General features: G+C 37.8%; 2 protein-coding genes across 3 annotated transcripts in view; one reads left to right on the top strand and one right to left on the bottom strand.

Moving 5' to 3' along the window:
* Window positions 1-14,560, bottom strand: part of LOC134648613 (beta-1,3-glucosyltransferase) — a 39,234-nt gene extending 24,674 nt beyond the window's left edge. The window contains exons 1-2 of one of the 2 annotated variants that reach the window (XM_063503099.1): window positions 14,491-14,560; window positions 6,120-6,167 (exon numbers count right to left, since the gene is read on the bottom strand). In XM_063503099.1, the coding sequence (XP_063359169.1) occupies window positions 6,120-6,167; window positions 14,491-14,500 (58 nt within the window). In that variant the 5' untranslated portion in view covers window positions 14,501-14,560. Of the gene's footprint in view, window positions 1-6,119; window positions 6,168-6,295; window positions 6,354-14,490 lie in introns of those variants that run through there. The other variant, XM_063503098.1, reaches the window with a different exon arrangement.
* A 6,741-nt stretch (window positions 14,561-21,301) lies between these two features.
* On the top strand, window positions 21,302-25,780 carry LOC134649112 (ubiquitin-conjugating enzyme E2 S). The gene is made up of 4 exons (XM_063503828.1): window positions 21,302-21,692; window positions 22,791-22,939; window positions 23,195-23,389; window positions 25,556-25,780. The coding sequence occupies exons 1-4, from the start codon at window positions 21,545-21,547 to the stop codon at window positions 25,778-25,780; spliced, it is 717 nt and encodes a 238-aa protein (XP_063359898.1). The 5' UTR covers window positions 21,302-21,544.

Raw genomic sequence — 25,780 nt, 5'->3', positions numbered from 1 at the left:
GAGAACGAAACTCATGCTAGCAGAACACTGATTTAAACTTTCACGATTTTTACACATCATTAAATTGTACAACGGGACTTAATCGCGTATGTATGTTTTAAGATTTACCTCCGACGTTTCCGCAACGCAACGTGGTGCGCAAAACGTTCAAGTTGATTAACAAGACCAAGTGCCGGTACGAGGGGCGTTCAAAATATTCTCGGTATTGATATCTTACGACCTCTTCTAAAATTTCTTTCGTTACTGGCCGCTAAGGTTTATTCATTGACATTAAAAAAAAGTATAATTCGAACCGAGATGGTCTTTTGTTTTTCTGCAATTGCTGAACAAACATGAACATCATGTGCGAATTGACAATGTTAACTAAATTAGAACATCGATGCGTGATAAAATTCTTGACAAAACAGGGTAAAAATCAAAAAACCATAAAAGAGGAAATGGATTGTGTTTACCGTGAGTCTGCTCCTTCTTTATCTACCATTCAAAAGTGGTCAAGCGAGTTTAAACGCGGAAGGGAGAGTATTGAAGATGACCCTAGACCTGGCCGGCCTGTAGTAGCTACTTCACAAGAAAATATTGATAAAGTGGAAAAACTTATATTGGAAGATGGTCGAGTGAAGGTAAAATCTATAGCACAAGTAACCAATCTCTCTATTGGTACCGTACATGATATTATACATGACCATCTTAATATGTCAAAAGTAAGTGCAAGATGGGTTCCGCGAATGCTGACTCGGCTTCAAAAAGACATGCGTGTAGCTTGTTGTTCCGATTTTATTGACCTGTGCGGTGAAAATCCTGATGAGGTGCTGCAAAGAATAGTTACTGGAGATGAAACCTGGGTTCATCATTATGACCCAGAGAGTAAACAAGAGTCCATGCAGTGGCACATTAAGGGTTCAGCTCATCCCAAGAAGTTCAAGGTCATCCCTTCAGCTGGCAAGGTCATGGCCACGATATTTTGGGATTGTGAAGGAGTATTACTAATCGATTATAAAGAAAAAGGTGTAAATATCACAGGACAGTACTACGCTAACATTCTACGTCAATTAAAGGATGTAATTAAAGAAAAGAGGCGAGGAAAGTTAACCAAAGGTATTCTGCTTCTGCATGACAACGCCCCCGTCCATACTGCTCATATTGCCAAGGCAGCTATTGTTGAATGTGGGTTTAAAACTGTTACTCACCCACCGTATAGTCCGGACTTAGCCCTCAGCGACTTCTTTTTGCTCCCCAATCTTAAAAAGGATCTGCGTGGAAATAAATTTTCTGACGATGAAGCATTGAAGGCGGCAGTGGAGGAGCATTTTTACACGAAAGATAAAAAATATTTTTACGAGGGATTAAAAAAAATAATTGATCGATCTTTTAAGTGTATGAACATAGGGGGGGAGTATATTGAAAAATAAAAATATCAAACTTTTCGTACTTGTTTGTTTTCATTCTCATACCGAGAATATTTTGAATACCCCTCGTAGTTCTAAAAACTCGCGCGGTTAGAAGATGCTGATGTCAACTTAAGCCAGTCTTCTCCGAGACCACGAGGACAACGCCGTCCTCGAAACGTCGGAGGTAAATCTTAAAACTTACATACGCGATTAAGTTCCGTTGTACAATTTAATAATACTTACTACCCGCAGCATTCATGTTCCCCTATTAATCTTCTGAACGTCAAATGAGTAACATTTGTAATCTTTATCAAGTAAAGTTTGTTTTGTTTCCTACCCTGCTGATAAAATAAGGACAACTTTTCTTTATCAGTCTGCGCACGACACTTGTTATAAACTTCCGATCCTGTCCTCTTAATAAACTATACTGTAAAACTTTAAGATCCCCGGTCCTCACAATCCGCCCAAATGTCTTCCCTTCGACTTCGACTTGGATGACCAACTCAACTGAGTCCTCTAAGCCCTTAATAGTTCAAAGGCATCGGAGTCCACACTTGGCTGGTTATGGGAAAGCAGGCAAGTTTGCACGCACGCTAAATTATGCAAAGACTTAAAAGTTTTAGGGTTCGCTAGTGACAATTCTAATATCTGGCCGGTATATTACGTCATGTTCTTCGGCAAAGTTGGCGATGGTGAGTTTAAGTTATATAGCCCCAGTTGTTAATGGTATCGCTGAGAGAATTGACGGTACGGTTTTGGAGACATTGGTTCGATAGCTTGGAAAATTGCACACCAACTAACTACGACAAACAACTACGCTTATTTTGTGGAATGAAAATTGCTATCTCATACGAGATCTCATACGAAGAAACCGTAACGTTTAGAATGAGTCAATTATATAAATCTTTCCACTCATTAACACAATATATAAATTCACCATTAGGTTGCTTTCTGACGATTATAAAGAGTATTCAATTCGACATCCATCAAAAGACTGTGTGCAAAAGAATAAAGACTCTGACCATGCTAACTTTGCACAAACTTCGCAGAATGCATACATATCCCTATATAAAGCTCCAATAGCTCCATACTTGACGTAGCACGTGGCATGAAAAATTAGCGTGTTCCGAGCTCCAATAATGCGTTCAAAAACACTATACAGACACTAAGGGAACAAAAGAAGGATGAAGGATTGATCGTAAAAAGCGCTGAAGCATGTGTAAATGAAAGCAGCCAAACGAAAGATAAACACGTAATGAACACATAAAACAAAACATGTAAAATATCACAGAACCATCTTCTCAACACACGTTGCGTACTTGTATGATCGTACATTGTTAACTGACAATACTTAAACCTTATAGCGACGACGTAAGGCTCACCTACGATCATTAAGACTAAAGAGTATTGCTGGTAGTCGCCATCAGATATATCGGAGTGGCCAAGGTGTTCACAAATATCTAACCAAAGCCTCTATTGTCAAAACGTTAAAGTGCATGTTCAGTTATCTTTGAGCACCTTGGCTGCTCCGATATATTTCATAGCGACTGTACTAACATCCTCAGTTTAAAGTGACAACTTTTGAACCTTTTTGCGAAGAACATAAGGCTCACCTACGATCAGTGTCTTTTAAGTAGCTGTTCCTGTTTCAGATGAGAGGATCTTTTACAAACTCCTTAAGTTTACTTAAAGTTTGCGTGGGACGTGGGAGAAACTGCACGTGCGTTCACAATTACTTGTCTTTGTTGTATTTATATGATTAAATACACTTAGTGGCAATGAAAACGGGTCTCTGTTAATTTCTATATAAAGCTATTTTTTTCTCGTTTTGCGATTAATTATTAGACTGCTATAGTGGACGAAAAATATGTTGCAATTTCGCCATATACTATTTAGTAGTGACAAAGTGATTGGTGCATATTTTATTTCAAAATTCCTCACGTCCATACGTTACAAAGTATGATAAAGAGTCAATCGAAAAAGTCAAAATATTTATAGGAAATATTTTCTCTGTAGATAAATACCTACCTACTAGTCATGCCTCTCATAGAACGACCCCGCGCCAATACTAGAGCTAACATTTCTGTTAAATAGTGTCCGACCGAATGACCGAAGTGCCGGTTTCGGCAGGTTTCATCCAAAAAGGCTGACAAAGAGAGTGTATAAGGGAGAAGTAGAAGAGGGAGTTGGAAGGGGGTAGACCTCGGCGGACTTTCTCTGATCAGATCGGGGAAATCTCGAAGAAAGGCCAGGTCAAGAGCACTCTAAACCGGCGAGCGTGTATACATGAGGAATGTTATGAAAGTGAAGGAAGCGAAAGAGGTATGTCAGGATCGTAGCAAGTTGAAATCCGTGGTCTCTGCCTACTCCTACATGAAATAGGCGTGATTATATGTGTGTATGTTCATCCAAAAATCATGTTTCGGCCAAAGGTTCGGTTTCGGCCAAAAAATCTGCCAAACATTTCGGTGGCCCCGAAATTTTAGTTACTTATTTTCGGTCGGACAATAAATTCTGTATAACTCTATTGAGGCAATGACTGACTAGAATACATTTGCAACTTCCAAACTGAATTACCCGCAAACTAACAGAGAGAACTTTATAACATTTATAATCCAATTTGATAGTCATTACAATTCAGCCCACGAAATTGAGACGTTACTGACGTATAATTAAGTACATAAATAATGAACTGACAGACACCTCGTCCAGCATTATTAATAAGACAATTATGGTACTGTACTTTAATTTAATTTGTCTGGCCTTGAAGTTTAGGAGGAAAGGGGATAACCGCTTCTTCATACAAACGTAGTTTCCATTTATTAATATTGTAGAAAATATTTTTATGTAATTTGATGTATATAATATTAAAGGGGCCCACTGATTATCAGGCCGCCGCACATCAGCCTTTTTTTTTAACGTTGGGGAAATGCGTTTACGCATGCCACCTGGTCCGGGGGAACCAGGGGGTATGACGGACTAACCAGTGGAGGACTACCGTCTAAAACCACCAACGAGTGCCGACTCACGACCTCAGCCTAACAGTCAGGAGCGAAAAAAACACATTTTTAAATGCTCCTAACTCTTAGCAATAAGGTTTTCTCAATAAATAGCACAAAAAAAGTAGTGTATTTTGGCGGCAAAATATGTACAGTCGCCATCAGACATATCGGAGCGGCTAAGGCGCTCGCAAATATCTGAACACGCCTCTATTGTCAGGGCGTTAGAGTGCGTGTTCAGATATTGAGAACACCTTTGCCGCTCCGATATATCTGATGGCGACTGTACATCCATGAAACTATTATTCTATTTTATTCTATATATAATTTAAAATTCTAAAACAATCAACAAAGGGGCATAGCTGAGGTTGATATATATTATGTACATTTAATTGTGTCAAAATGTTTACAATATCCGTAGAGGAAAATGGGGACTACGTTTGTATGGAAAGGCGGTTTAGGGGCGGTCGTCCACTTTTGTCTTAATCACGGGGTAACAATTAGAAATATTAGTGTGACCTTGTTTAGTTTGAGAATATTTTTGTTACCTTGAGGGTTTAAAGTATTTTTAAATACCCCTTGTGTTTAATGAACAATTTAGGTACCGAAATCGAATTCAACTTATACCTACTTACTAAGGTACAATACATTTAAGTGATTTCGTTTGTCTGTATTATTCAGGATTCTGTATTTTCTGATAACCAGGCCATTATTTCGGAAAGTTTTGGCTTAAAAAACATGTGCCAAATTCTGCTGAAACTTCGGTCGGATCGGACACTACGGAAAATGTTTCGGCGCGGCCGAAAGGTTGAACAGTTTTTTGGCCGAAACCGAACCTTCGGCCGAAACATGGCTTTTATGCCGAAACCTGCCGAAATCGAATCCAAAACCTTTAGTCGTTCGGTTCGAACACTAATAAATTCATAATTGATAAAGTAGTGAAGATACTTGAAAAATACAAATCATAAATTGATTAGATTTATTCCGTAGTTGTACTTACAGTCGCCGTCAGATATATCGGAGCGACCTAGGTGTTCACTAATATCTGACCAAAGCCTCTATTATCAGGTTGTTAAAGTCCATGTTCAGATATTTTTAAGCACCTTGGCTGTTCCGATATCTCTGATGGAGACTGTACGTATGGATATTTATACGTCACGGGTGACAACTCCGATTGACTTTCCACTCGATTACTTCGTGTCTTTGCTCCGCTGATCTCTTTGATGGTACATTTATTGCTACAAGCCAACTCTAATGGAAATCATGGATTTGATTAAATTATGTGGAGCTACTTTGAAGTGTACGCATATTGATTTGCTAGAGACGTATATTGAAAGATATAAAATGAATAAGTACGTGAAAACAAATGTAAAGTAATACATATTTGTATTCTACATATGTATATTGTAATAAAATACCTATCAGGTAGTGTTCATTGACAAATAAATTGTTAGATTATTTTTTACTAGAGTGTAGGTACAGCATTTTTTTTGTAACCCGTAACGAATTGTCTTTTAGTGTAAAATATATTTTAGTAAGTACCTACCCAACATACTTACGTATGTAAAATGTTGATAAACATTATTTTACAATAGATTTATCCGTAATTATTATATGATTTTTATCATTTTTCAAGATCTAGAATAAAATAAAAATACACTCCGTTTTCAAAGAGAATTAATTCCTTTTTTTGTATCTATTAAACCAATAGTACAAAAATAAAATCACTTACCGAAACTCTGAACGCAGCTAACGAACGCAAATACTAGCACCAATAACACTGAAACAAAAAAAAACGTTGAAAAGCACACTCATTTAATTTTCCCTGATCAACACTTGTATTTAATCTGTACTCGCAAAAAAAAAATCAAATTAAAAATAAAATTTTCAATTTTAGAACGCGCCTACCTCTCGCGAACATTTCGGCGGGAAAACTTATGCGGAACGAGCGTGCACCTCCCTCGCAAGTCTATCGGGTACTGACGAGTTTTCCAAGTAGATTGACGAATGTGATTGGTTCAAAAGTTTTCATAGGCGGAGAGCCGACGGCAAATCATATCCAAGCGTTTATTCTCGTATTCTGCTGCAACGATATGCACGGGATTAGATTACGTTTATTTAACATAGATAGTTAATTTATTTGAGATGGATCAGGCAAAAATAACTGTTATTGGTTGTAGATAAGGGCGATTTTTAACTGCAATTATATTTAACCGTCAATAAATCACGATTGGTAAAAACTACAGGTTTAGGTATAATTTGTAAATAGGTAAGGTAGATAAGATAAAGCAAGAGTAGTTAATACGTTTCTACGGTTTCACACGTTCGAAATATTCGAAACACCAAATTGTGCTAATTATTTTACAATATCCAAAAATATTGTCATGTAGATTAACTAATCATCTCCCATATGTGACATTCCACGAGAAAAGGTACCTTATGGCGGCTGGCGCTTACATCGCATAGCACCGCAATAGTATTGGAGCGGCGTTAATAATAGCGTAAGCGCCAACCACCATAACCTTTACCCGTGGGACATCACATATTTTTTCTAAAAAAATAGACCTAAAACTTTCCCGGGCTCCTAGACAACTCCCAATCATCGGTAATGACACTGCTCAAAGGCTAAACTAAAAAAATAACCTAAAAGCTTCAGAATGTCACAAACGGCCACAATTCCGAATAGATTTTTCTCAAGCCTATTTGCATGAAAAAGTTGAAAACCCCCACATAGCTTTGAACGTCGAAACTGTGGAAATATGACAAAGCGAACGAACGAATTGTCGAAGTAGGCTTTGATCGGGATTGTTCGAATTCGGGAACAGTGGCTTTGGAAGTTCTTTGCGAGGTAGCTATATTAAGTCAGGTGCTGTATCTAGCCAATTTATGAGGTATTCAAAAAGTTTTAATAGGTATAACAAAGTTACTCAACCTAACTCAGATCAAAAAAAAAATAACACCTCTTAGGTTAGATTCAAAAATTGTACGGTATTTGTTTTTCGCTCCTATTTCTTACAGAGAGGAAAATAGGAACTACGTTTAAATGGAGAAGCGGTCACGTGACGTCACCCCCTTTCGTCTTGTAAGCAGACCTACAGTCAGCATGATTTTCTAAGTCTATTGCCCGGGGTACAGTCGCCATCAGATATATCGGAGCGGTCAAGGTGCTCACAAATATCTGAACACGCCTCTATTTTCAAGGCGTTAGAGTGCGTGTTCAGATATTGTGAACACCTTGGCCGATCTAATATATCTGATGGCGACTTATGCGGAACGAGCGACTGTACATTCTGCTGGGCCCAAACTCCAAAGTAACCCAGTGATAATTAGTAAACATTGTTCTCTCGCCTAAAAGCACCGACCTTTACAAAGGCCTAATTTAGTGTAACGAAAATCAATCACCAGGATTGGCGCTATTCAAAACTCTTGGTCTATTCAGATCGCCCCCTCGCCTGGTGTGTATTCTGAACGCTTAGCGAGTTGCAATGGTATACAAGTGTGACTGACACCTCAAAAGTCGTAACCTCCAACAATTTTTTTTTTATCTTATTTAACGATCTCCAAGCCTTGTCGGTAGTGACCCCTGCCTATAGTGCGACATAAAATAGTAGAAATTAGATAAAATGGAACTGAAAAAGTTTCATACTATAGTTGGTCAAACCAATTTGTCAGTCGGTAAGAATCAGGAAAACTATACTTACTCATTCTTTTTTTTGGGTGCTGGTACTAGTGTAAGACAAAGATGGTATGATTCTCTCTGTCTATGTTTGAAATGAGACAGTCCTTTGAATTGTTACAAACTATAAATTGTTGCAATGTCGAAGCATTTTACGTCAAAAATGTGACAGTTACGTAGGAAGTGGCGTGGCGCCCTCATTTATTTCCTACAATTTCTTGTCGGACTATACTAAGTCCTGGGTTCGAATCCCGTATCCTGGTAAGGGCATTTTTAATTAATATCACAGCTGTGTGTAAAAAATGTACAGTGTTCCTTATTTTTACTCTTGACTGTACGAAAGAAAAAGTGACTAGGGGCTCATTTAGACGGCGCGCGAACTCGTATACGATTTTAATTACATTGCGGACCATGGAGGTGACATCAATTCAGCCGACCGATCAAAAAACGCAATGTAATGAAACTCGCATGCGAATTCTCGCACCGTCTAAATGAGCCCTTAAGGGGCCTACTGATTATCAGTTCGCCGGACGATATCCGCCTGTCAGTTGTTCGGAACTGTCAACTTTTTGTTCTAACTGACAGGCTGATGTCGTCCGGCGGACTGATAACCTGTAGCCGCCCAGAGACCTATAAAAAGGTCTCCTGTTCCATTCTAATTTGAACTTTGGGTTGACAAAATAAAATTTAATTTTGCTTGGCAAGGTTTGACGTATGGGCGGCTAGAGGATAATCATTGGGCCCCTTTTAAAGGGCCTAAATTAGGCCTCCAATGCCCAAGGCTGAGACGGAACCAGGGCCTCCTGAAAATTACCTAGTGTGTCGTCTTACCCGTTTGACTCACAACACGAAGGCGATTGTAATAAAACCCTTGAAAGCATTTCGCAGGGTGCGTTCAAAAATACGGTTTCAGAGCTTTGATGCGATTAATTCCGAATATTTCTACGGTCGGGTATTTTGTTTCATGGCATGAAAGCCTTTTTCAGATTTATAAATAAAATAACGGGGAATTGGATCAAAAATGTATAGGCAAATTGGTAAATCTCGCTTCATTTTTTTACACAATAGTCAATATATAGAGAATAACGGGTAATCGGATCAAAATTCTATAGAGAAATTGGTAAATATCGCTTAATTTTTTTATTCAATTGTCAATAGAGAAAAAATGTTTTTAATTTAAAAATGTAGTGAGAAATATATACATATGTGTAATTGTGTGCGAGCGTAACGCACTAAGAATAATACAAAGCAACATGCAATCGTATACGAGCTTTTTTTTTAATTAATAACCATTCGTAGTCAATCTGGATTTTCTGGATTACAAACAAAGTGAGATAGTAATATTTTCTTTTTTTTTATAAGTACAGTCACCTGCAATAATATGTTACTCTTCGAAGGCCGCAAAAATATGTGACACGCTCTTATGGCTCTACAAATACGAGCGTGTCAGATATTATTGCGGCCTTCGTTGTGTACAATATTATTGCAGGTCACTGTACTTAAAATGTATCTATGTCACAACGCTTTTCAAATTCAATGGTCTGCTATTCTCTTCACACTGAATGGGTAAAGCCCTCTTTTCTTTAGGTGAGAGCATTTCGTATTTCGTCACATTTAAAAAAGTAATATTCCGGAAAGCGTACATAAGGCAGGTCGAAAATGAAATATTTTTACGATCGCAGGCGAAGAATATCTTTTGAAAGAGTTTTTATACCGCTGCCTCATACACACGGTTTTATAGTTAGAGGTTTCTTTGCTGTTTCCTTGGTTTATGGTTTAGCACATGAACCTATAATATTACGGACAGAGTTTCGCTTACAACACAACTGTGATTCCAACATCCACCAGTTTCTAAGAATTTACGCGTGACACACACACATTGACAGCCCACATCCACCAGTTTGCCGTCAGACGAATCGAAACGTCATTGAAGTAAACATGTCGAAGAAAAATATAAAATATGCCGGCATGCGTAGCTTAATCCTGCTAGAATTGTACCGATCGAAAGAAAAAAAGTCACGGAATAACTTTTCATACTTAAGTTTAACAATTAGTACGTAAAATCACGATAATTTGTTGTTTATAAATTATCAAACTGCAAAACAGGAGTGTGACCAGTAACATGAATAGGGTAATTTCCCGAAAGTAGGGTAATTGATACCCTTCTTATTAAATCATTATGTATTAAGAGATCATTTAGGTAAATGGTTAAATTATTGATTGTGCATTTCAAACTAGGTCGGTATGGTAATTTCCCGATACTAAGGAGCGATACTTAACGTTTGTTTGTTATGTATTATAATTTTTTGTTGAAAACCAGATATGTTTTAAGTTAAATGTATAAATTAAAAAACATGACGAACTGATTTCATTACGATGCTAAATATCATTAGGTATTGAAAATAATGATTGCACAAAGTAATTGTGCAATATTGCGCATTTTCAAGACCTATAAAATCAGATACGTACACACCTTTTTTATTGTCTAACGTATTTGAAAACAAGGACGATATTAAAAATAATTGTTTTACAATTAGGGGAGAATTTGTGTTACATGGTAACACTCGTCTACACGCACACATTCAAACCGTCCGCCATTGCAGTGTCACAGTTTGTCTTAGGTGACAGTCCGTCCGTAATATTCTAGGTCCATGGTTTAGCATTATGAAGATTAAATGCAAAATAAAACCAAGGTGTGAAAAGTTTCGCGGTCCACTAGACTAGAGATGGCATTTAAACTTTACAAATCCGTTCTTCACTTGATATTAGGATTAGGTACTTATAGTGCTTCTCGCTTGTACTTTGGGTAACGACAAATCGGTAACCAAATAAATCAGTTTTTTTAAATAAATAATAAAAAATGGACAGTCACATTTTTACAATTATCTGGGAGACCGAGCTTTGCTCGGAAAACATAACTCAAAAATGCGCGTTTTCCCAGAGATAAGACCTAGCTAGATCGATTTTTCGCCCCCGAGCCCCGTTTAAAGGTATTAGATACAATATTCTGACTGTAAAAATATAGCTGCGCTGCCGGGTTTTGTATGACAGCCGGTTTTTAATGTTTTTATAACATCTCATCGGCGAAAGCCATCAAAACGATTGAAGAACTATACCTAGCAGCAATGTACTCGTATTTAAAAAAAGTTCATCGAATTCCCTTGCTGCACTGTGTGGCCGCTTGAGCTACCGCGAAAAACGAAAATCGTAATTTCGTTATCTGCCTCTTTATCACTCTTGTTCGTGCGAAAGAGATGCGGATAACGAAATTTCGATTTTCGTTTTTCGCGGAAGACCCTCTGATATCGGATGTTATACCACAACATATTGTACAGTCGTCATCAGATATATCGGAGCGGCCAAGGTGTTCACAAAATCTGAACACTCACTCTAACGCCCTGACAATATATGGAGGCGTGTTCAGATATTTGTGAGCACCTTAGCCGCTCCGATATATCTGATGGCGACTGTACCTCGCTAACACCAATATTATAAATAAGAGCAATATGCATTATTGTATTGTAAGAAGCCCGCAGAAGGAGATTTAATATGATTATTTCAAATACTATTTGTAAGCAGGTACATACAATACACATTACAGTATAAGGGAGAGTTGCCACCTTAAACCCAACTCCCGTATTCAATTAAACCCGTTCTCCAATTCTCCCTCAATCGCTCAAAGGTTAACTGGAAGAGATCCCTGAAAGGGATAAGTGCGCCTTTGTACAAATGATGTGTGTTTTTTCATGTTGTATGTTTCTTTTTGAACAATAAAGTGTTTTACTAGCACTACTTACTACTAAACCAAGATAAGTCCAGATAACTGTTTCTTCCTATTAGGTACCTACTTAAATATAATGTACCACTGCCTCTCTGGACACTCTGGTCCCGACGTTTGTGGAAACAGAAAACCGTATTCCAGCCAATTCCATAAAAAACCGAGACAAGTTAATTTCGCAGTGCCAATAAAGTGAAGTAAGGATGCTGTCCCACCACCGGCGATTAGCGAGTAGCGAGTTGCTATACTTGCTATGAGCGAGTCTCCTTGTAAGCGAGTTTTTTGTTTTGAGCCGTTACTATAGTTCGTTTTTTTAGCATTAGAAAGAACTTGAAAGAAGGTAAGCGATTTTGACATGTCTTTTAAATGAAAAACACTGTTTAAAATCAATAACTATTACTTATGAAAGCAGAAGACTATAAAAGTTCGTATTAGATTCATAATTGTTACATATTTACCGTAACTTATTTTTAAAATGTGTTTTTCAATTAAAAGACACATCAAGATTGTTTACCTTATTTCTAATGCTAAAAAAACGAACAATACTTGCCAGTACGAGTAGTACTTGTACGAGTAGGTCGAGCAGTGATGTGCCGTAAAATTCCAAAATTGCAAAATTTTCCACATGAGAATTTCGTTGACTTTTCTCAGTTTTGTAACAAAATTTTCCAATAGCAAGATGGAAACATCCTTTTTTTATTTTCCAAATTTTTGAGACTTATTTAGAGACATATTTTTGCAACTGCCTAGGTGTGCAGTGTGAATAACCAGCGCTCAATGATTATTATTGGCTCTCTAGTGATCCGTACAAAACTTTGTTCACAGAACACTTATCTTATGGGATCACTTCTGTCTTGCAAATCAGTTAAATGCGTTTTTCCCGGAGACTGTTTGACGGAGATAGCTGAAATTTGGAACAGTTGTAGCAATTACTGTAGTAATTGAAAGCCTGTTTATTGCTGACTGACGTTTATCAGCTTCTCTCCTTAAGTTTGCTACCCGATATATTAAAATAAAGTTTTAACTAAATATCGTAAAAGGAATAATTTTAATTTGTATACACACGAGATCTAGACCCACGCCTACGTTACTTGCACATGAAAATAGTTAATTGCTGCACGCTTCCGCTTCCGGTCGGGCAGCGGCCTTAGCACCCGTGACCCGGACGACCGCTACGTGCATATTGCACTGATTGGCTAGTAAACTTTCCATTAACTAACGTTATATTTACTTTAAAGGGACTTGTCCTAACCAATGATCTTAATAAGAAACACTTTATGTACGATTTCAGGCTAACATAGTCATTTATAGTTATAAATACTATTGAAAATGGGGTATTATTATTATTATTTCATTTTTCGACACGTAAAGGCTCTGCAGCGAGTGCAGCGGTATCATGGTCGCATTTTTATCACCTGTCATGCCATATATGTGTCACTTTCGAACTTACATATTTGTTAGAACGTGACATGCATGGTGACAAATGATAAAGAGCCGACCGTCTTAGCCCTACAGGAATATATGTATGTAATTATGATCACTCGCCATGTTGCGAAATTTCACTGGAACTAATTTGAGAATAACAGCCCTCTTAACAATGATCAATTGATCATAAATATTACTGGTCAGGCTTTAATTCTATCCTAATTTATTTGTACTTAAATTTCAATATGGTGACATGTATTTTTAATTTGGTTAAGTTTAATTTTTAATTTTAATGTGACATATTGTTATTTTATGTTTTTATCTATGAGCATTTTTGCCTGAAAAAGCATTTTGAGTGATTGATTCAATTTGTATTGTTGTCAATACCCTGCACTGCTCAAACCAAAAGCTCATTTCGTGTAAGGAAATTTTAAATTCTTTATAATTAATGCAGATAAATAGGTCTCAATCTAAAAGTTTGTAGAACTGTAAGTACTTAAAATGTAACGAAAAGCATTTTAAACATAATTAGGGTTCCATAGACAAATGGCAAAAAACGGAACCCTTATGGATTCGTCATGTCTGTCTGTCTGTCTGTCTGTCTGTCTGTCCGTCCGTATGTCACAGCCACTTTTTTCCGAAACTATAAGAACTATACTGTTGAAACTTGGTAAGTAGATGTATTCTGTGAACCGCATTAAGGTTTTCACACATAAATAGAAAAAAAACAATAAATTTTGGTGGTTCCCCATAATTAGAACTGAAACTCAAAAAAAATTTTTTCATCAAACCCATACGTATGGGGTATCTATGGATAGGTCTTCAAAAATGATATTGAGGTTTCTAATATCATTTTTTTCTAAACTGAATAGTTTGCGCGAGATACACTTCCCAAGTGGTAAAATGTGTCTATCCCCCCTGTAACTTCTAAAATAAGAGAATGATAAAACTAAAAAAAATATATGCTGTACATTACCATACAAACTTCCACCAAAAATTGGTTTGAACGAGATCTAGTAAGTAGTTTTTTTTTAATACGTCATAAATCCCCTAAATACGGAACCCTTCATGGGCGAGTCCGACTCGCACTTGGCCGCTTTTTTTTACTTTAATCTTTAATATTGTTAGTTCATCGCTACAAATAACCTTTCTATAAACTTAACAAAAGATGACTAGTCATTGTAAATACAATAGAGAATAAGTAGCATTACTAGGAATTCTTACCAGTCTTCATTGTGTATTTAATCAGCCTTTGAATAACTGTAGAAAACTTGGTAAAAACTTGCACACTAAAAGCAAAAACTTTGTTTTGATTGAAGTAAATTTTGTAACAAATTTACTAACAATCACACCGTTGACAGTGACACACATGAGACGTTTTTAAGAAAGAAAAATATTTAAGTGTTTGGGCATTACGCATCTTATAACAATAATAAAAATCATTATTTGTAGCTTTTTCTTTTGTACAACTGTATAATTATGGAAGGTACAGTAATGTCTTCTATACTCCATATGTATAATATTACGGTATATGTATAAAATGTTTAGTTTAGTTTAGTGTTAGTGAGTAGACTCCTTCTACTTGCATGCACCATACATGATGTTTTTCGGAAGCTTGTATCAATTAGACCAAAGTTGAGAAAACGCCTTAGAGAAGTTGACCAGGGTATATTCCAAAACGGGTAAATTTGATCAATTTGCGTTTTATTTTATCTTAATCATTAAACGAGGACGTGTACAGGTCTATGATTTGGAATGTATAGCTGGTCAACCAAATCTTGACAGTAAAAAAAGGCGCGAAATTCAAATTTTCTATGGGACGATATCCCTTCGCGCCTACATTTTTCAAATTTGCCGCCTTTTTCTACTGTCAAGATCTGGTTGACCAAGTATATTATTTTATGCGTATTACAAACACGAACACGTATTTTTGATGAAGGAAACTTTCGTTATCATACGTTGTTATTCTGCGGCCAGTGAGACAAGAAGTCGAATCAATGAGTCAAGTGAAACAAAACACTGTCAGGTCTATGGTCAACATGAACCTAGTATTAAACTGGATTGGGCATGAGTGGTGGGGATAACTGACAGAACGGGATAGTCTTATGTATCTTTCAGTAGGAGTAGCAGCGAAAGCGCTATTGTTGTTTGTCCTTGTCACAGTCTCACTTTTTTTTTATTCCCCACCATAAATTAGTATCATGATTGGTCGAATTTATTTGTTGCCCACCATAACAAATAAATTCGACCAATCATAGCGTCGCATTGCGTATGTTTTGTCCCTCACGGAGGCATGCGTAGACCACTTCTATAGGATGCTACCTTCTATGATGGTCAAGCGCCATAGTCCCTCAACGTCATGTTGACAAATTGACAATTGACATCTTGCTGTCAGGTGAGGCAATACCACTAATCAGCAAAACCACTCAAGAAATCAATAGGTATTCTACTTAAATACATTGTAATCGGGATCGGTAATCGCTACCTGCAAACAGCTGTACAAATTGGTTAACCGTTGGCACTACTTTGGAAAAAATATATCAGGAAACTCATTTTAAATCAATACAATTTTGTAAGTACGTTTACGTTTGGCTACGTTTCAGTTTTCCTAAGCGACATTGTTTATATCACCTGTATCTTAATATCTAGTCATTACAAAACTAGGTATTTAGTTGTCTCTTAGGGAGTCTTAAAGTTATTAGCTGCATGGTTTTATATAACAAAGCATTTACTTTGACCAAAATTTACCATATCAGGCTTTTTCAGATTTGTAAAAAGCTAAAGGGCTCTTGTTTATATTAATTACTTACTTTGAAAAATTTAAATATTTATTTAACATGCATTAATAACCTAAATGAGAAAGTAGCTCTGTCTCTTCAACTTAAACTACTGAAACATTTAGATGTAATTTGATATGGAGATAATTTGAGGCTCGAAGGACATAGCACATTATCCACCATAACAAAGTCAAGGGCACAAGCTGATATATTGTAGTATAATAAATAAAATATGATAATGATAACACAAATGTATTTTATTCCAGACTTCAGTTAATGACAATAAACTGCTAAGAATCTCAATGGAACATTCTGATTGTGAAACGGAAGCTATGGAGGAGCCCGGCCTAGAAGAAAGCACCACAACAATCTTTGATGTGCTCAGAGTCGACATTTGCTGCCGAGCAATCCTTGAAAAGGTACCCTTTCCAGATCTGGTACGCTCGGAGAGAGTAAGCAGAGAATGGCAGGCCATTGTGCACGATTATCTCCGCAACAACAAACGCAATATGAGATTCTTCGATCTCTATAGAGATATTCATCGTTACAACCAAAGAGATAAACTCTACAAGAACAATCCGTTGATCATGGATCATACCATGGTTTTCCGTACACACAATTCTTCAGAGATAGTGAAGAAACCGATACATTTAATTATTCAAGAGGTTACGGATCGCTGGTTGACATAAACTTTTGAATTTGACCTTATCATCATCATCACTAGCAGCAAAACTTGATAGATATGGAATATTTAAATTTTAGCCCTGATAAAATAGATTTTCGAAGCTTGTCATTCTACTAACAGATTCTTAAAAGCACATAATTGACACATCAAAAATAAACAAACATCATGTATCAATTCACATTAGGACCCAAATTCCTAGAAAATACGATGGAAAACAATTATGCACTACATCTACAGATGTAGCATACATCACATCACATGTAGCATTGTAAAAACCAATAATTTATTTTAATTTTCACTATTAGCTATTATAGTGATTTTAAACCTTTTAGTAATAAGGGACTTCTTGAAAAAAAAATGCCAGGGTCCTCCAACTGTTTGGTACATATGTTAGCAAAGTGTATCAGTAGTCCATCAGTGGACCTACCGTTAATAACCAGGGCTGTACCCAAATTTCTCAAAAGGCTGATACACATGAACTGCAACCCGACTGCAATTTGTATGGGAACAGTACGCCAACTTTGCGGTTGGCCTGTAGGTCCCACACAAGTTGCAGTCTGTCTGTACCAGCCCTGATAGTCGCAGACCACCTGATAAGAATCACTGGTCTTTCTACACTAAAAATATCTAAATTAACCTAAATTATTCTAGGCTGATGTAATGTAATTTATTTATGCTTTCCTTTGTAGGCAAAAAATCATTTCGAGACTGAATGAAATTCAAATTGAAAAAAGCTTATCATCATTAGATCTCTTCTGCTTTCATAGGTTATTAGGACATTATTTTAAAATAAGGTTTTTGGTTAGATACGTTTTTTTTTAAATGGAATGAATTTATATATGGTGGAATGTGAATATGATGAAATGAAACTGAATAACTTGGTAGATACTTAATGTAATGCAACGCATAATCCTTGAAGCTTGTAACGAATTATGGTAGGTATTATTTATTTATATTTGATTTTTTACTTACCTACTTAAATTATACACATTTTAGTACTAGTTTGTAATCTCTTTTATTCATAAGTTTTTGTTGACGGTATTTTAATAAATAATCATTGGTATAAGGACGCTAAGTACGAAGAACGTTGTACACTGACCTTTGATTTCCTATCTCTATCGCACGCGCATTGCTGTCCCGCTCGCACAGTGGCATTGACCGCCGGCATCATCGGCAGGACAGAAATATAATGCGCGTGCGATAGAAATAGGAAATGGCGGGTCAAGGAATTCTTTCTTACCTATTTTAAACCTTATTTCGTTGCAGTAAGATTTACAATTGGTCAGTAGTAGTGTATCGATGATACAGAACAAATTGGGATGGTGGTTTTTGTGCAATAATTATAAAAGTACCGTCAGCAAAGAAGGTTGTGTTTTTTACAATTTAGCTTATTTTACTGTTTCATCTACTGTGTGTAGTTTGCCCATAATAAAATTAATGAATTAATAAATTAGTTGTTTTACTTTATTAACAACAATGTTGTTGACTAGTTTTTGTTCAGCTTTACCGAGGTTTGAACTTACGAAATGCCCGACGCCGCCTGTTCCTAGAGACGAGTTAGGATTATATATTTCGGGAATCTCGGAAACGGCTCTAACGATTTCGATATGCTATATGGCATCATGTATAGCCCCATGTACAGATGTGCAAGTTGCGGAAAGTTTCCATAAAATTCTCGGAAATTTCATGAAACTCACTAGGAAATATGGGGAATTTAAATTTAAAATTGGAAAGTTCCAATTCTCATACAAAAATGTAAGAGAAATTTTTCGAATTTTTCCTTCGTTAAATTCCCGAAACATTTCGCAATTTTGTAAAGTTTCCTTAGGCACATCAGCAGCCCCATGGCTATACTAATGCAACAACAACATTATGGGGGTTTTCGGGGTCGAAAATCGATCTAGCTAGGTCTTATCTCTGAAAAATATGCCCATTTTTGAGTTTTTATATTTTTTCCGAGCCTTTATCGGTCTGCCTGATATTCTTACAAAAAAAAATAAAAGATTAGTTATGAAACATATGAATTATTATTTTACTTAGCATAGACATATCTAATTAACAATTAAGGTCATTATCATTACTATGTAATTACTTAAAAATAAAAGTCATATTTTAACACATTATACTTACATTAGCCTTTACTTAGGGCTATATCATTATTGAAACTGTTATACATAAGTATCACAGCGAGTTTCGGTGCCAAGCGCGCGTACTACACGAGGCGGCCGCGGTGTTGTATCCCTGACTAGTATAGGAGTTTGAGTCTCTGGTGGCACGTCTATAAAATCCACCGTCCATGTAGGAGAGCGCTGCGCAGCCAACATGGTTGGAGTTGGCAAAGCCTTGGATGATTGAATAGAATGTATTGGCTGAGGTGAGGCTAGTTTTTCAAGTGCATTTATGTCAGAATCGTCAGATCCATCATCTTGATCTTCCTTACTTGTATCCGGGTCTTTGTCAGGGGTTAAGGTAATGGATTTAATCAGTATAGCTTTAGATTCTAAATCATCTTGTTCTTTCGTCAGATCCACGTGATTATTTAGCTTTAGGGATTCCTTGGATCCATTTAGATCCTGTTCTTTTGTCACATCAAGATTCGAGTTAAGTTGTGATCCATTTTGTATTCCTGATTCAGAGTCAAGGTTTTGAATAAATTCTAGATTGGAAAGCTTAGCTGGTCGGCGTCGGCGCACCCGGCGCCGTTTCTTCTTAGGCGCGTCAACTACGTCTGTATCTTTTTCGTCTGTCACTTGTTCAAGCAACGCTAGTGCCCTACTCTTGACTTGGTTCAACGTATCATTGTCAATTGGCACATCTTGGTCCATTGCTGTGAACTTTTGACCCACTTGTTCCAATTTTGAAGCATGTTCAATCAGCTCAGATAATGGTGAACTATGTTTTTTTGTTTCTGATGGTGTTTGTGTTCTGCTTTCTTCTGCCTTTTTTAACAAGAACAGTGTATCACCTACAGTAAACTTCCGTTTACGTGCAACTGAAGACTGTTGGTTAATGGTTGGTTGCCACATTTGTTTTGTTGTTTTCTTGGGGCTGCTTTGGGTCGTGGAGTTGTTTTGTATGACAGATTGGGTCGGAGAAGGGTGTGCTGACACAACTTGGTCAATGTCTGCTGGCTCCTGTTGTTTATTTGTAGATTTCTTGGGGCTGTTTTGCTTGGTGGAGGTTGTGAAGCCATTTTGGGGTTGGATTGGAGGTTGGGTTGGTATTGATGCATCTTCGTCAGAGTCTCCAATACTGAAAGCATGCTGCCATTCATATTCCACTCGTGTGACCCTGCCAAAAAATGAAATAGGCTATATTTAGGCTGAGGATAGAAAGGTGTGGAGCAAGATTATATGAAGACCTGCACCTCTGTGCCAACAACATGAAGAAATTAAACAATGTACTAAATAAAAAATTTTAAAAATTATCATATGCAAATAAAAGTTACTAAATAAATAAAAGACTTTAATGTGAAAATTGTCATTTTACAATAGGTTAAATTTTGACTTTTACTTCTGCACAAAAGCCACCAGTGTCAAAGTTTACATAAGAGACAAATTTGCAAACAGAGATCATGGCATTTAGTAATGAGATACTAACCGCACTGTATCATCATGACGCAGAACCTTCATTGGCTCGCTGGGTGGCAGTAAATGATCCCCCGCCAACAACAGCAACGGCCCTTTGATCTTAGCTACACGTCGCACGCGGCTCGCCAGCCAGCGCACTTTGCGAGCACGGCGGCGCACCCACACGCGGCATCGCGCTTGGGCGCCCATACAGGCGCTTAGATCCACGTTTAACGCGAACCCGCCTGGTTCGGAGTCTGACTCTCGTTCGGCATCATTTTCTGTTAACCGAACAAGAGATAAAGGATCTAGAAAGGATAGTTCTGACGAAAATATTTTGGTACTTTGGTTTTCAGTTAATTAAGTAAACTAACATCCTTAGATATGTAACTAAGACTAGTATTTGATATCAAACTTGTAGCTGCGATTTTATAGCCCTGTCAGCTCCCCGGTAGTGTACTACGGTCAAGCTGAAGCATTTTACTAACCTGTATTTGGGCCGCCGGCTCGACTTAATGCACTTGTCTCCGGCATTCTACTAGTCTCAAGAGAGTTTTAACTTAATGTTTTCGAAGGACCATTAGTGAACGAACGCTTCAGCTATCCGGTCATACTTATTTCTCCTTAAAGACCGCCAAAATTAACAAAATTTGCAATAATCTCAGATCCACACGATCCAAATGTCAGAATTGTCACTGTCAGACTGTCAGACCACACCACAGATTATAAGTACGTCAGTGTCATGATTACCAGGGCAGGGATACGTTCCAAAACACTTCAGATTTGTGATTAAAACATCAAAAAAGGATCGATTAATGTAATTAAACTAATGCTTTAATTTATTGAATATCACTAATCCATAATTTTATTACAATCATAGATAACAAGGTTCTAAAGTGTTGAATAGAGAAATCTGGAATGTTTCGACCGTTGGACGAAAAATTTTGTATTTCTAAAGAAAACAACAGATGTTGTTTATGGTCGATTTCGTCGGTCGATGTCGTTGTCAAACATAGAAGCGTATTAATTGTGTATTTATTTAAGAAATGACGAAATAAAGCAGTATTCTAATTTACTATTGTGTTTCAACAAGAAAGCTCAAGTTATCGATTAAGTGGTTAATTAGAGAGACAGTGTTCAAAGACAAATTGTCGATTGTGTTTGTATCATTTCGATCGTGATGGCGGGCGGATTGTGAGAATTGTGAGATTTTAGGAGTTTGAGCGGTGTTGCAGCTGGGCGGCGTCATGTGGAACAGCGAAAACGTCTCGCCACAGCGATCGCGCACCGCGCTGCGCGAGCTACGGAGGCTGGCAGCGCGGCCCCCGCCAGGAATCAAGCTGCTATTGCGAGACGATGATCTCTCCGACATCACAGCGCTTATTGATGGACCAGGTACCTTATACCATATGCTCTATACATGCACAAGTAGGGTTGCCAACTATTTTTTGGTGGAATATAGTATTTTCCAGAATAAGACATCAAAAATATAGTACATTTCAAAAAATATAGTACTTTTAGATAAAATACTAAACATAAGTGTAATACTTATACGTTTAATCGGAAATATAGTATTTTAGCGTACTATATATTTTCCAAAAATATATAGTACAGAGAGCCAAAATATAGTACAATACTATATAATATAGTACGGTTGGCAACCCTATGCACAAGCCATATGCCTACCTAGTGCAAGGTGCTAGTCGTGTCTGATAATTAACACATAAGCTTGCATAATAATTAGATGCTAATTAGTTCATTACTTGTATTTTCTATAAAAACAACAATGTGCTCGATGGAACGGCTTGTCTGTATTTAGTGGTTCTTTTGGAGTAATTAAGAACACAGAAATGTCTGGAACTTTTTTGGGTTTGAAAGTAATAATAATTTTTCCCTAGCAATGTAACTGTTAATCAATAATGTGTTGTCCTTTTGTTGTAAAATAATGATTGATACAACGTAAAGACCCCATTTGGCGGGTCTAGTATAGTATTTTATAATATATTTAAAGGTATTAGATATTTTTTCAATTAAGATTCGAAATTGATCTATGAAACAGGCTATTTTAGTCCAAGTTATAATTTATACTGTTAAAGTGATGAATATTGTGAAGCGGAGCCAAGTAATAGTAATTTTGATTATTGTTTTCCATACTAATAACAGTTTTCATACTCTTAAGTATATTATTTAGGATTTATTAATGCTTATGAATGTTGATGTAATAGAACCATAAGTCTTATAGAGACATACATCTATTTTAGTCATGGAAATGATAATTATACTAATAACTTACTTATCAATCATTCAAAATTTCAAATTTAACTTAATCCAGAAGTCTTCAAACCCAAGGTTTTTGACCTAAGGGTGGGATTGTATGGAATTTGGCACTATGGTCCATATTTGCAGGCTCTTAGGCCGGATCCAGCTCATGGGACATAGTCTAGACTCTAGAGGTTGCTGACACAATATGCCTCTGATTTTTACACATTACAGCGGAGACACCATACTTCGGCGGCGTGTTCCGCGTACAAATAAAGCTGGGCAAGGAGTTCCCGACAGCTCCGCCCCGAGCATACTTCCTGACGCGCATCTTCCACCCGAACGTGAGCCGAGAGGGGGAGGTCTGCGTAAACACACTCAAGGTAATATTTTACTTTATAATAGTTAAGCAACCAGCGTGAAAGCAAGAAATAGTGATATACTAATAAAGTGCCACTCAAGACACAGATTCCGAGACAACCAGGCTATTATCTAGGCTAGTATCTAGCGGCGAGATAGACTACCCTTCTTTTTCTATGTTGATAAAAGAGGGACGGGTAGAACTACTGAACCTGTTCGCAAAGTTTCACGAGAATCTTTGCTAACGCTCGCTCAGTTAATGCCTTTGAATGTTTCAGCGCGACTGGCGCCCCGAGCTAGGCCTCGAGCACGCACTCCTAGCGCTCCGCTGCCTCATGATCGCTCCCAACGCGGACTCTGCCCTAAATGCGGACGCAGCGGAACTGCTGCGGGGACGCTATGAAGAATACTTCGCTCGCGCCAAGTTGCTTACAGAGATACACGCCAAACCTGCCAAGGGACATGAAACCCAGGTAACTACTAAAACCCTCCAGATACTTAGTAAAATACAAATTTTAATGTGAGAACATGTGAATCTTTAATGCAGTTAGAACAATGCCCTAGACATAATATAAGAAAGATTAATATATGCTATGTAACTACTATTAACTTCAATAATAAAGGCTAATTACAATTACTAAAAGCTGTAACTAGGATTTGCAATCCGGTTCCGGAATGTATGATATTATCCGGATCCGCGGATCTTCCCATACATTTCGGATCCGTCATGCAAACCCTAGCTGTAACAGAGGCGTACCTTGGTTGGGTCTGAGGCCTGTCCGATCGTGTGTAAGATGGTACGCCGTACGTCGGTTAAGGACCCAGTTAGACGCAGATAGACACATACATTGCATTATGAATGTTTACAGAAACACCACTATTATGTGCAATTTTACTTGTGAATGGCTCTTGACTATAAAACCGGGTTGTTTTCTACAACATTTACTACTAAAACCTTACCCTTAAAGCTTGATTTTTGGAAATATTTTAAATTTATACAAGTACTGGGTGAAATTAGAGGCGCAAATGAAAATGGGGATATGCCCCAATACTAAATTACTCCTTATATGGTATGTCTAGTAGTTGAACGAATTTTCGTCAACCACACGTGGTTTGTAGTTGAACGACACGGTGGTAAACTCACAGGACTAACGAAAAATACTCCGCTTCCTGGGTATGGGACCTACACTAATGATTCACAATGTTATAAGTCAGTGGTGGGCAAAAACGGCCCGCGGGCCAACTCCGGCCCGCGAATGGATTTTATTCGGCCCGCCGCCGGTCCTATGAAATAATTAATAAATGGCATTGGCCCACGATTCAAAAATAAATCGCAAATCAAAATAAATTTTGGCTACAATTCTGGCCACTTAAATTTCCTAAACTGTCTGGCCCCCTATGAAAAAAGTTTGCCCATCACTGTTATAGGTTATAGATAGGTTCTCACGGGCTTGGTTTCCGACGTCTTATTATTGCGTCTATTTTGCGTGATGGGTTGGCGGCACTATTCCTGTCAACCCAACTCGACCAGCCAGCCTATTATGGATAGCTTTATCCATCTTTATCCACGTGATAAAATAACTGTCACTGTTTAACACCGTGGGAAAGAAAGTGACGGACACCGTTTTATCACGCTGTCACGTAGACAAGAACGACCATCATATCCGTACAGGAAGCCTAGCAGACCTTTGACGTTGCCGACGACTTATGGGAGCGACCCCGGTGAGCCGAGGTGTTGTGCCTGGTCATAGAGAAATAAAGACAAGAGTGCTCACTCCATACATCAGTTCAGACTATTAATTTCAGTGTCTACATCTAGCATCGAGTAGCGGAACTATCAGTACTACTACTTGACAATAGATGTAGCAACGACCGGAAAGTCTTATCTCAACAGCATAAGACTTTCCGGTCGGTGCTACCATCTATTGTCAAGTAGCAGTACTGATAGTTCCGCTACTCGATGCTAGATGCTAATAGTCTTTTTGTTACTAAAACTGATGTATGGAGTGAACACTCTATGTATTTTTTTCTCTATGGCCTGGTATTCCGCCACCCCTGGGCATTCTAGAATGACGTGGGCGGCTGTCTCATCTGCCTCCATGCATGCTTGGCAGAGAGGGCTATCTTTAACACAGATTGTTTAATAGTAATAGGCTACATGACTAATTTTTTTTTTATGGTATCAATCGATCGGGTTTGTTTTTAAGATCAAATGTTTATATGGGACCCATTGCATTAAAGTAACACAAAAGTCAGAAATTGTAGTCAAAGTCCGACAGTCGCACTTCACTCGCGAAACGCCCTATACAAAACGGCCAGAGGCCGTGACGTCATCGCCCATCTTGTAGTATGGACAAAACAAGAAAATTGCGTTTTTGTCGGTGAAATATTGCGTTTATGTATATAGTTGCTATACAATATTTTTTTGGATGAAATGTAAGGAATCGAACGGTACCCTTACTGTTATCGTTTTTGGAAGTTAAAAAAAACTTAAATTTTGAAACTTTCAGGTCCTGTAATTTTGTAATTTTTCAATATTTTATTTTAACATCCACATTATTGTGATAAATTGCTCGTTTGCTGTCTATTTTACTAGATTTTGTTATAAAATTCAACATGTGTCATCATCCCTATTGCAGAATGAAAACACGAACCTCATTGGCGGTTTAGACGAGCCCACTACAGCCGGCAGCGGGACAGAAGGCGCCGAGGCGGGGGCGGGGGCGGGGGCGGGGGCGGGGGCGGGGGCAGGGGCGGGGGAGGGGGCAGGGGAGGGGGCGGGCCCGGCGGCCAAGCGCGAGCGGCGCCCGAGGCAGAAGCCGACGCCCGCGCGGGACAAGCGCAAAGTGCTCAAGCGGTTATGA

This window comes from Cydia amplana, chromosome 6 (assembly GCF_948474715.1).
Source record: "Cydia amplana chromosome 6, ilCydAmpl1.1, whole genome shotgun sequence".
NCBI lineage: Eukaryota > Metazoa > Arthropoda > Insecta > Lepidoptera > Tortricidae > Cydia > Cydia amplana.
The sequence above is the reverse complement of the archived record's forward strand: the minus strand, read 5'-3'. Positions and strand labels throughout refer to the sequence as shown.

What these genes read in the sequence shown, in the direction of transcription:
- LOC134649112 (XM_063503828.1), top strand. Translation starts at nt 21,545, where the DNA reads ATGTGGAACAGCGAAAACGTCTCGCCACAGCGATCGCGCACCGCGCTG. An exon ending in TCTGCGTAAACACACTCAAG is followed by an intron (nt 22,940 to 23,194) that starts GTAATATTTTAC and finishes TGAATGTTTCAG; the next exon opens with CGCGACTGGCGCCCCGAGCT. An exon ending in CCAAGGGACATGAAACCCAG is followed by an intron (nt 23,390 to 25,555) that starts GTAACTACTAAA and finishes TCCCTATTGCAG; the next exon opens with AATGAAAACACGAACCTCAT.